This window comes from Oculina patagonica, chromosome 7, assembly GCF_052425735.1.
Source record: "Oculina patagonica isolate OP01 chromosome 7, crgOcupat, whole genome shotgun sequence".
Classification (NCBI taxonomy): domain Eukaryota; kingdom Metazoa; phylum Cnidaria; class Anthozoa; order Scleractinia; family Oculinidae; genus Oculina; species Oculina patagonica.
Window position 1 is genome coordinate 14,311,249 of NC_135764.1, and position 12,750 is coordinate 14,323,998.

The 12,750-nt window shown below is 42.6% G+C and overlaps 1 protein-coding gene across 1 annotated transcript; it reads right to left on the reverse strand.

The window, feature by feature from the left end:
• Positions 1 to 4,827: 4,827 nt before the first annotated feature.
• LOC144660926 (uncharacterized) lies at positions 4,828 to 9,300 on the reverse strand. The gene is made up of 2 exons (XM_078521648.1): positions 9,232 to 9,300; positions 4,828 to 9,160 (listed from the first exon to the last, which is right to left on the reverse strand). The coding sequence occupies exon 2, from the start codon at positions 9,031 to 9,033 to the stop codon at positions 4,828 to 4,830; it is 4,206 nt and encodes a 1,401-aa protein (XP_078377774.1). The 5' UTR covers positions 9,034 to 9,160; positions 9,232 to 9,300.
• Between the last annotated feature and the right edge of the window lie 3,450 nt (positions 9,301 to 12,750).

The following is a 12,750-nucleotide window of genomic DNA, read 5'->3' on the forward strand; positions in this document are numbered from 1 at the left end:
AAGTGGCGCGAGTTCTTTTAGCCAATCACCAAGCGTTGTAATACAAAACCAAAGCAAACGAGAATTACTTTCGACACTCAAGTGAAAACCGCTCTAACAAACCCTTCAAACCTTTCCAACGAGGGCATCCAACAGTTGGCAACCTATACAACACCAATCAATCAATCAATTAATCAAGCTTTACTAGTAATACGTGACTCGCAGGGCCTCGCGAAGCTCTGGGTTGGGGAGGGGGGGGGGGGGGTGTTATAAATAAGGAGTGGATTATTTGAAGTTGAACATTAATTCAATTGTACATATTCAATTTTCCACAGTAGGCAGGAAGATATATTTGTTAGAAATTTTATTTCAACGGGCATGGCCGCGACACCCTCGTTCCCAGGGTCTACTCCGCTTTAAAGATGGTGGCTTTTTCTGGTTCGTAAAGAGGTATAAAGCGTTGGGAAGCGCAGGCTATTTTCAAAATCATCGACAAATTATTGGATAGCCGCATTTTGGACATTTATTTGATGGCATAATAAAAAAAGAAGAACGAACGGCAGGAGGATTCGAAGCCTACGCCCGCGCGCCCCTGATGGCGATGAAAGGTTTAATAATAGCCTGAATGGGCGTTGAGGGAGTATTATGTGGAAATCAATGTTATTTTAATCCAAAAAGAAAAATGATAAAATTGAAAGGCTCAGGATTCGAACCCACAAAAAAAAAAAGAAAAAAAAAAAAAAGAAAAAAAAAAACCCTAGCCGGATTCGAACCCCCGACCTCAGGTCCGAAGATCTGATTTCAAGTTCGACGCCTTACCATTAGGCCACCTGCGCACGGCGGCCGTGTGACGTCATTTCCGCCACACACCAAGCTCACAAATATATATAGAAATATATATGACCGTAAACTCCGCACGAGATTTCATCCCGCCTGATCCCTTTGAGGGACAAAATTATACACCCCGCTACGCTCGGCCTTCGGCCTCGCTTCGCGAGGAATTAATGTGGTCAACACGGTTAGCTAAAAAGCTAGTTTGCAGGTGCGGCACGAAATAAAAATACAAATTAGAAAAATAAAAACTTCTAAGAAGTGTATATTAAATTTAACAAGAAGCTTAAGAAGCTTAAAATCGGCCGGTTAATAATTAACTATCCGCTTTGATTTGAAAGGCAGGGTTCAGTACAGCAAAAACCACGAATCAGTTACTTAAGTAACACTCAGTCCGACTGGGTTTGCGTAAGTCACACGGTTTGCATGAGCTGTATTAGTGTGCATAACATAATATCTAGAATGTTGTCAAGACTGCATTATTACTTAATGACATAATGGTCTCAATTTATTAATGTATTTCTCACAATACAAATAAACGATTGAACTAGAAGACTAGAAAATATAAATTTTTAACACTTAGCAATAGTTATGGCGGGTTTCACCTGAAGGCCGTACGCTTTTCAGTATTTTCCAGCCATTACACTTTGATGAGACAGTACAACAACTCTTTATTGGGTAACTACGATTGTCAAGAATAGCCTTAATATATATCTTACTGAAGGTTTTCAGCTCGATAGCATCCGCCGTCTTTAAGATATAACATTTTCAATTTCGGAGTTTCGCGTCACACGACATCAAAATGGCCGCCTGAAGGCTCTCACGTATGCTTAGAAAATGCCTCATCCTGTTATTTTTAACAATCTAAACACAGTGGAACTACGCTATAGCGATCCTCGATATAACGATATTCCCGGTATAACGATGAATATTCTATGTCCCGGCAAAAGTTACAGTAAAATGTATGGGACAGAACCCCGATATAACGATCTTCGATGTAAGGATATTCCCGATATAACGATGAGAATTTAGCGGGCCGAGCGTAAAATCTTCCCCGATATAACGATATTATCAGAACACAGTCCCAATTTAAGCAAAACATTGAATTTAATACAATAACATAACAGTGATTGAGTAATCTCTAACGCAGAAGGAAAAGCCAGATGTTATCATTGATTTCCGGCGGCCATGTTGGAGCCCCTTCACACGGACTGCAACATGGCGTTTCCATACTGTGCTCTCTAATAATAATAATCTAATAATAATCTTTATTGTTCTTAAGATAAAAAGTACATATCTTAAGTTACATAAAGAACTAGATATTATTATACTTAAAAATAAGTATACAGTCAACTCTCTCTAAGACGGACACCGTCGGGACCGGCCCCAACTGTCTTTCTTAGAGAGGTGTCCGTCTTATAGAGAGTCGAGGTAACGTAATACCAGAAATTTTGAGAAGTTAAAGCTAAACGGCTATGCACAACGAATACACGTCTGTTTTAAGTAGCTTACTTTAGCAAAACCCATAACGTGGAACAAAAACAATATCATAAATTCGACTTGTTTGTTCATTACATGTACAAACGGTAATACTGTAAGTAGAAAACTACCTCTTTGGTACCATTTACTTATGCAGAGAAGTAATACGTCATAGCGGATTGTTTTGGTAAGTCTGGTATTCTAAAGGTGCTGACTTACTATGCTTTATGTTGATACCAAGTTTCGAAGTATTATTTACTAAAAACAAATAACTTTTTGTGCGTGTCCGTTAATGATTTCAAAGTGTCCATTGTCCGTCTTAGAGAGGTGTCCGTCTTACAGAGAGTTTTGTTACAGTAAAATGACTGAAAAACGGCAGGGACCATCACTCACCAGGTGTCCGTCTTATGGAGGTGTCCGTCTTATAGAGGTGTCCGTTAAGAGAGAGTTGACTGTATTTACAAAAACATTCTTGAATCTATCAGAGTTTATTACTGGGCACCTGAACAGCTTTGTCTCTAAGGTTATACTTTGACTCTTTCTTTTTTGGAATTATTCTACTTAGTGGGCAATCGGTATCACTTGAGCGTACCTCGTAGAGCTTCCTATCTGCCTTTTCTAAAAGGTCTCGAATGTGCATTCTAATTTTGAATGAACATCTTGACGGATAACTCAAGTGCAAAATATCGTACAGACCTGAGACTTGGAGCAGATAAAGTGACCAGCCAAAGTTTTCAAAGGACTCTCTGTTTATTCATCAGTGTCGGTAACACAAAGTCTTTCGAAACCTGACAGTAACGATAGTTAGATGGTTAATGATTAGCTTACAAGTATTCAATACATTCACAAAGATAGTTACCCGATGGCTTCACTACGAGCTTTAACGGCAGGGAAAGCGTCTGAGCCGGCGTTTGATCTTTCCGTTTGGTCTTAATTAACGACTATGACGTAAGCGAGTTAATTAGTGAATATGATGTTAATAAATGCACTTAATTTCGTTCACCGACGAAACACTCCCCCCTCTCTTGTTATAGTCTTTAGGCTAAGTCGCCCACTATCATTAAAAGGTAAAGTCATTGTAAGTCTATCGAGTTATTTGTAAAGTCATTGTAAGTTTATCGAGTTCTTTGATTTGCTTTATTTTGTCTCGTCCTTATTGTTCGCTTGGGCGTGGTCCACCGGAACGACGATTACAAGACGTTGAACAGGCCGTTCCACGGTTACGAATCCCCGACCAGCGTATGTCCTCACCGGTTCATTTGGCTTTGGGTTCTTGTACTGAACTTCAACTTTTCGTACTTTCCCATCTTTGCTTTCATGAGCTTTGGTGACTCGTCCAAGTTTCCAGTTTCCCCGGATCTGGTTTGAATCCTGTATCAAGACGATGTCTCCAACTTTCACGTTGCGATGTGAGGTGTGCCACTTTTGGCGGACTAGTAAGCTGGGGAAGAAGTCGCGCGTCCATCTTTTCCAAAACCCATTGACAATGTTTTGCACGAATTCGAAACGATGACGAGGATTTGCACTCTCTCTGAATGGGCCGCTTGGCACTCTTGTGGTGGATCTCCCGAGCAAAAGGTCGTTTGGGCACAGGTATGCTCCGTCATCAGTCGTCGTGGGGTGCCTTCCTAAAGGTCTTTCGTTAACGAGATTAGCGGCTTCAAAGCATATAGTTTGAAGCTCGGAAAAAGTAAGCACGTTTTCTCCGATTGCTAACGTTATAGCTCTTTTGATGGATTTGATCAATGCTTCTGATATCCCGTTTTGCCAAGGGGCATCGGCGGGGATGAACTCCCACTGGAAACCCTCAGTTACTCCAAATTCGTTAAGATCTTGCCAGTTCCAGCTCTTGGTCATCTTCTGCAATTCCTGATTAGCCGCTACCAGCTGCGGTCCGTTATCAGAGTAAAGTTTAGCTGGATAACCTCTCAGTGATACGAATCTTCGTAAAACAAGCAGAAATTTCTCCGTACTGTAGTCAGGAGCCAGATCCACGTGTACCGCTCTTGTGCTCATACAGTTAAACAACACTCCATAGCATTTTCCTGTGGTCCGCTTCTTTACTTCATCTCGTATCTTGAAGGGTCCAAACAAATCTATAGCGGTGTTGTGCCAAGGTGGAGATGGCTTAAGTCTCTCTTGGGGTAGGTTTCCCATTGTTTGCTCGCTCGGCTTAGCATCTAGTATCCTGCATGTCATACAATTGAACTTGATGGATTTTACCATGTTGTGTACCTTGGGTATCCAGAAGCGGGTGCGAATTTTACTGACTGCCGTCGCTACTCCGTGATGTCCTCTACGGTGTATGTATTCCGCGTAGAGTCGCGTAAAATGGTGTCCATAGGGTAGTAGGATTATTTCGCTTTTATCGTAGCTCATCTCAACCCATTCTCGAGCTCGGTTTCCGACCACGATTTGTTCCATCTTCTCGCACCCTTGGGCTGAGCCGTTTGAATCTCCCCTTTTGGATGGCTGGATGAATAAGTTTCTGACAGTCTTGAATCCAAAATCTTTCCGCGTCACTTATGTCAGAAGGAGTTATAGTCGGACTGCGCTTTTAAGTGATGGCTTAGGATCGTGCTTATACATGGCAAGCACTCTTCCTGTCCCCCGCAACAATCTTGTATAGCCGGAATACTTGTGGATATTCATCCTTCCTGCTAGGGTGTCTACGATCTTAGCATCTGCCACCATCGTCGTTTTCAGTTTATCAGGTAACTCCTGCGTTATGGACACTTTGCTGATTCGCCATTGAGATTCCGGTAGCTGTAGAAAGCTAGGGCCTCTCTGCCAAGCACTGTCGTGGTCAATTTCTTTCGACGTCTTTCCGCGAGTTATCCAGTCAGCGATATTATGTTTACTCTCAATCCAATACCAATCTTTAGGGTCCGTCCCCTCTTGGATTTCTCCTACACGTGTGGCGGCGAAGGAGTTAAAGCTATACGATTGCTTCTGGATCATGCCGTATACTATCTGCGAATCGACGATGTGGTAGAATTTTGAGAACTGGTATCGAGATTCTCTTTGGAGGAAATTCTTAAGCCTTTTGCTCAAGACTGCAGCACACAGCTCAACTCGATCTATCGATACTTTCTTGTTCGGGGCAATGCGATTCTTTGACATTATCAATCTGCTGTCATATTTCCCTTCTGGTAGGCTCCACCGCGCGTATGCGCAGGCGCCATACGAGTTGTGCGACCCGTCGCTAAAGACTATGAGCACTGGTTGATGCGAAGCTACATTCGATGGCTTTAGGCATCTTGGGAACATTACTCTATCCATCCCGCGGAGGTCTCTGAAAAACGTAATCCATTCGCGCATATATTTCTCGGGGATGGGGTCGTCCCAGTCTAGTTTCTCTTCACTTGTCCATAATTGTCTCATCAGGATCTTGGCCCTAACCGTAAAGGGGGCGGCGAGTCCCATTGGATCATATACTCTATTGATTTGCGACAATATCATTCTCTTGGTTAGTTTTGTCGGCATTTTATCGTCTTGCAGAGCAGGATTTTTTCCGTCCGGTGTCTTTGTGGAAAATGTTAGGTTGACTTTGAATTGGAGTTGGTCTTTAATTGGACTCCAGATAACTCCTAGTACCTTTTCTGTGGACGTAGCGATTTCATCGAGTGACAGGGATTTCTCACACGTCATGGGGTCGTTTGACAACGACCAACCTTTAATCTTGAATCCGCCTTTATTTAGCAACTTTTCGATCTCGCTGGTAACTCGATTCGCTTCGCGTTCGTCTTTAACACTGTCTATGATGACGTCCATGTACGAGTTATGGATTATGATCTTTGCGGCTTGGGAATAATCGTTACTTCCCATCTCAGCTGTTTTTCTCATTGCAACAGTTGCTATCGTACCTGATGGTTTGTCCCCAAACGAGACGCGTTGTATAACATAGGTATCAGGGTCTCTGAAACAATCCATGTCTCGCCAGAGAAAGCGGTGCGTATGCTGTTCTACGGTCTTCGTTTTAACAGTATGGTACATCTTCCTGACGTCACCGATAAAGGCTACTTCATTTTCTCGGAACCTTATAAGGATCCCTAGAAGATTGTTCAAGAGGTCTGGTCCCTTTGCCCAGTAGTCGTTCAACACATGACCCATGTAATTCGCGCTGCTGTTGAATACAATCCTTACTGGGGTAGATTTTGAATCTGGTTTTAAAACATCATGGTGAGAGATGTAATGGATCGGACCCTCATATGAGTCAAGTTCTTCTTTAGTTAACTTTCTGGCGACTCCTCTTTCAATCATGTCTTCTATCTGCTGTTGATAAACTTTCGCATGCTGGGGATTCCGTGCGAGCCGTCGCTCAGTGGAGACGAGTCTTCCAAACGCGGCCCTTCTGTTGTTTGGTAGCAAGTACGGATCTTTGATCCAAGGGTACTCTGTTACCCAAGCATTCTCTTGCTCACTGAATTGAAGTTTTCCTTTGATCAACTGCAACTCCCTTTCTTCTTTGAGGGTGTAATCCTTCCCGCAGGGCGGACACTTTCCGCATTTACATCCTCCACATCGTGGCGTGCACTCAACTCCCAACTGCTCTACGTTGTAGAAGTCGTCTATCTTAACATTTCTGGTATGATGAACCTTGTAAAGTTTAGGTCGTTCCGTCATTTCTCTGATGGCAGGGTGGGTTCCCCCGATGCAGCGTCCAAACCGATTCCTTAATAGTAAAAGATGTTCTGCGCTCTGTTCTTTCTCCGGATGGAATCCTGCATATTCATATCCAATTAAGACATCGACAGTTCCCGTAGGTCTCTGAATGTCGTCGCTGGGGACGCTGAAGAGATGCGATGTGTTGTCCACGTTGACGCTTCGAATATTAGATGTTATTTTCTCGATCCCGTATACTTCGATAAGGATTCGTTTTCCTTGGACGTCAATTAATGGGAGCTGGTATTTTCTGGATGATATCTTCTCCTCATCCGCGCCAACCTTAACAAGGGTGAGCTCCAACGGGGTGCCGTGAAGTCTTTTAGCCTTTGCCTTATTGTTCGTTATAAAGCTCAAAGACGATGCATTGTCCCACATGACGTTGACAAATCCATTTGGGGTTCGGATTCTTTGCAGTTGGAGGAGGCACCTGTCTCCAGGAAGGCTGGTACATGCGTTCGATGGGGCTGGAGTAGGTGCGGCATTTGAAGGTGCAGAGCTGCTACTGACTTCGCTCTCGTGTAATGTTACATGATGTTTCTTCTTGCAGTTGCTTACGCCGCATTCCTTTGCTTTCTTGCAATTGCGTAACCGATGGCCATACCTCAAGCAGGACCAACACGCTCCTTTCTCCCTCAGCATCTTGATCCTCTCTCCTACTGGCTTGGACAAGTAGAGTTTGCATTCACTTGTGAAATGCTCTGCGTTGTCGTGGAACACGCATTTGCTGAAGGTTCCGGGTCTTTGGTGGTCCTTATTCCCCGTTGCGGCGGCGTAGTGGGTAAATACTTTCGCGATCGGCGCGCTGGAGATTCTGAGTTCGGCGCTGTCATATTCAATGGCGCGCTTTTGTGTTAGCAGAAACTGGAGAAGGCTTGGGAATTTGTTGGTTCTGTCGACTGGACTGGGTTCCGAACTTAGCAGTTTTGCCCATTCCTTTCTTATGTCGGTTGGCAGTTTCCTCTCGATGATGCCGACCGAGCTTGTCGTCGTTATTTCACTCTCTAATCCAAGCCTCCTCAGGTCCCTGTGGCCATCTTCAATGATGTTGACAAGTTCAACAAATCGCTTGTTTTCCCCTTCTTTAACAGCCTTGACTCGTCTTATATCGTTTATTATCGCGTCAGCGACTTTGGTCGGGTCTCCATAGATTTCGTCTAACCTCTTCCACATTTCTTCGATGTCATCGTCCACACTTTTCACTCTCGCCAGGGGTTCTTTGCCCAGACAAGATCGCAGAGTGTAGGGTGTCGTATCTCTCGTTAAATGCGGCATGACTTGCTTTTGAAAGTCACTCTTGAACTGAGGATACTCTCTTAGCTCTCCCTCAAATCGAGGCATTCGGATTGTTTCCAAGTGTAGATTGGTCGAGGTTGCACAGGCAGCTTGTTTGACCTTGAAATCTCCTCCAGTTGGTTTGGAATCCTTGGTTTCACCAGCATCGATGTGATTCTCCAGTTGTTCTACAAGTTCGTTGTATTTGCTTTGAACGATTGCAATCCATTTTATTTCCGTTTCTGCTGATTGCCTGTCCAACAATTCAAGTAGCTTGTCATGGGCCATTTTGCATTGGCTAAATGCATCCCCCGATTGGCTGTGGAGCTTCTTCATGAGCGAAACCGAGATCCTTTCGCCCTCTAAGGTATGTGCAGTACTATCACATAAAGTGTCGAATATCGCGCGCGCAGTTTCTCTCTTCACAAAGGCTTGTTCCGCCGCCCTTTGTATCTGCTCGCGCTCCTTTCTGTTCGATTCTTCGCGATTCTCTTCGGCGCGAGCTCTGGCTTCTGAAACCCTGATATCATTTACGTAGTCTATTTTCAAGGCGGTTGCCTGGACGAACAGGTCTTGAAGTTCGGTGATCCAGCTGTCTGTGGCTTCTGCCTCTTCATCTGTGAGATGCATTACGTAAATGTCGTGCTTACCTTCTAGAATGGCCCACGCCTCGGTAAGCTGAGCGTAGTTGAGTTCTACGACTTCGATACCTCTTCTGTCAGCGATCGACTTCAGAAGTTCGTTCCGTTTGCGTGTGAATCGTGCTTTCGCCGATCGTCTGATACTCTTGGCTTCTTCTGCCATCCTGGTCCGGGCGATGAAGTATACGGGTTTCGAATGTTTCCTCTGCCGCAGATAAAGTGACCAGCCAAAGTTTTCAAAGGACTCTCTGTTTATTCATCAGTGTCGGTAACACAAAGTCTTTCGAAACCTGACAGTAACGATAGTTAGATGGTTAATGATTAGCTTACAAGTATTCAATACATTCCCAAAGATAGTTACCCGATGGCTTCACTACGAGCTTTAACGGCAGGGAAAGCGTCTGAGCCGGCGTTTGATCTTTCCGTTTGGTCTTAATTAACGACTATGACGTAAGCGAGTTAATTAGTGAATATGATGTTAATAAATGCACTTAATTTCGTTCACCGACGAAACAACCTTGACTATCTAGTAATTCTATATAACCTGTAATATTCTTAATTTTTTGGACTCAATAGCTTTAGATTTATTTTTAGTAGCGCGTGACAGTAGCGTTACTGGTGTGACAGTGAAAACCGGCAAGTGCATCAATCCCTTACCTACGAACTACACCAGGTGGATTTTTTTTTACTGAAAGCCCGGTCTCAGAGTCTGCCAGTGATGGTCTGAATTAAATTCAGTAACTAGCTATTGCTGATACAATCAGCAAGGAAGTTGAATGGTAAGCGAACATCAACAAAAAGGATTCAGGTGGACAGACTGAGACATAGCCAAGAAGTGTGAATGCGCCTAAAGTTAGAGAGAAGGCATTCGAAGGTCAAAGCAAAGTCCTAAATAAAACAGTTGAAGCTATTTCGTGGTTTGTGTTTCACGATGAGAGGCAGACGCAGGTAGCCCCTTAGTGTACAAGCTCTCCACTGTCTCTTTTTTGCGTTGTGCTTATTCTGTGGCGATGATAAGTCACGCCATAACTGTTATTAGCAAAGCCTAAACCCGGGATAGACTGTGGTCATTACCTGCAGCACTGAGCCACTCTGTTTTAGCAAAGACAATTAATCTGGCGAGCTCAGAAGACAGTGCAAGGGAGGATAAACTGGTGGTCATGCTTGGTGGTCTCCACATCGAGCAGGCGGCGCTAAAGGCTATCGGGACCTGCAGGCTCGCTGGCAGTGGATGAGTAGAAGTTCTGTCACTAGCGGAGATCACTACACCAGGAAGAGCGGAGTCGCTTATCAACTGTGCAAACACTACGCGCAGTAGTTGTGCGCAACATTTTCCTACCATACCATTCTAGCTTCATGGAAAATGTTCAAAGGTTGAATGTTAGATGGGGCGAGTACTTGCCCAAGAGTTGAAAAGCCATCACAAGACTCCAGCAAGGGAAAAGTACCAGATTTGAGCAGGTCTTGCCACGCCGCAAAACTCGCCTGGTAAGCATTTCTGAGGTCGGTAGAAAAAAAGAAGGAACTGTTTTTAAGCTGGTAAAAGCTGGTGATACCGACGGCAAGCAAGGTATAGTAACTGATGTCAAGGACGTGCTGTGTAATCCATTTCCATTCACAAGCGGGATGCTGTCGGCCTGTTTACACGAGAAAGCAGACTCCATAGCGAGAAAATAAATGCAAACCCTCGTTCTTTTCTATCCTGTCCGATTCAAATAAAAGTTGTACTCGTTTTCACCCCCAGAACTCTTCCTATTTCCACTTAATTTCAAGTAATAATCTCAATTGGTTCATAGTACATTTTCAGTGTTATGTTAAAATGTTATGTATGAAAAGATGATGTTGACTTGTGCATGCACTTTTGTACCGATTGTACCCTGTTAGAATTATAAAGTTTGATGTGTTTTGCAGGATTCGTAATGTTCGAGAGAAATGCAATTACACGGGGGCACGAATATTTTTTATCACGTGAGAGCGGCGTGGTACAACAGCCGGATGTCCGTCTTCATTTGCAAGCTAATAAAAGCACAAAAGTTACAGTGGCACACATTTAAAGATTTTTTTAGGTCCGCAAAATTATATATTTAAACTGAATTATAGCTTTTATCAGGTCAAAAATAATAGAAAAAATAATGATTAAATGAAAATAAACTAGGATTTTCATGTTTAGAAGATTTATTTAGGCAGATTGAACGACCGACCAACAAATTGGCCAGTGGACAATAATGACATAACATTCTTACTGTTATCAAAAATTTGCCCCTGCGAAAAACGTGACAGGCGTCCTCCATACCGCTAGGATCAGCAATGCCGATAACATACTGTATGGCCATAAATAAAATTTAAGGTCGCGGGGGACACCTTAGGCTCATCATTATGCATTTATTTAAAGCGTATGCACGAAGTACAACGACTCACATCAACAACTTTACGAGATATTTATGACTGGAGAAAAATATGGGCGCGTGCGCGTGATTTGTAAAAAATCCCTGTTTCTTTGATATTTTAACCAATTTAAAACAGCACTTAGCGATATACGTTCATATAGATTGCAGGAAGTCTTTGAGCTTATTTTTATTTAAATTTTACTATTTCTGCAACTAGTGTACTCAGAGTAATCACAAAAATATTCGGCATAAACAATCGTGTCCTTTTTGAAAACGCATTGTTCTCACCATAAAAGCGTGGAATATAATTACCATAATTACATCTCTCCTTGGCAAAATGATCGTATTTAGGTCGGGACACCTTCGGAAATCTCAAAGTTTGGACTTTTCCGACAATTTTGTGGCAGAGAATACAGCGCGGATACAGAACTTCATGACTTGCCACTGCAGATAGGTAAACTATGAATACTGTAGTGTGTCATAACAGAAGCGGAATTTTAAAAGAGCGCTTTTAGAAAGAGGTAGAAGACTTTAATTTCAAATTTGCGCACTTAAACCGCCATAACTTGCTGGCAAACTTTAAATTAAAAAATCCGCTTCTGTTATGACACTCTAGAGGTATTGACTGATTAGTTTTTGTCAAAATCGCAGTGTGCTGTCTTCTACTCGTTCCGCAAACTCTGCCACAGAATCATGTTTTTCCCAATTTGGCACTAACGAGGCTATAACATCGCCGTAAAATGCAATCTACCAAATAAAAGATGACATTCACAATCTTTCATCATTTCGTTATGTCTCTGTAAATTTTGAGCTTAATCGCACCCATAACAGCCGAGAAATAAGCGTTTTAAAAAATGCAGGTCAAGCAAAATTTCCCTTTATGAATTTATTCATGATGTTGGTATCCCCCGCGACCTTAAAATTAAGAAAGATGGTAAATTTTTCTTTACATTTTTTTTTTTTTTTTTGGGGGGGGGGGGGTGGATGGCAGACCATTAGGGCCTAACCATAACCCTAACCCTAAGTCGCGGCAGACGGCGAAACGTGGCGTAACAACAACCAGACATGAGCGAGAGCTTATTTTTATTTATTTATTTATTTATTTATTTTCTATTTCAAATAAAGTGACATTTCGAATTTTTTTTACTGAAAAATGGGGGGTGGATATCCACCCTATCCCCCCCTGTATCCGCCCCTGAATAGTACAATGTAACAGTGCCATGTTTTCCGTGTTCATCTCAACCTATTTCGTCAAATTTCGTAATAGTGGAATAATAATGGAAGAGACTGTTGTGTTTATTCCTTTTTATTCTTTTTTATTTCTTTTTCGTATAAATGTTTAATTTTTTTCTCTCCGTTCGTTTTCTTTTTCATGTTTTTGTTTTTGTAAAAAGTTTGTCAGTTTCACTTTCCGATTCACTTGTGTCCTAAACTTTTGAACCAACGTAATCTTCTTCGCTCAAACTTTGAGCTCTCTGGAAATCTATGGGCAG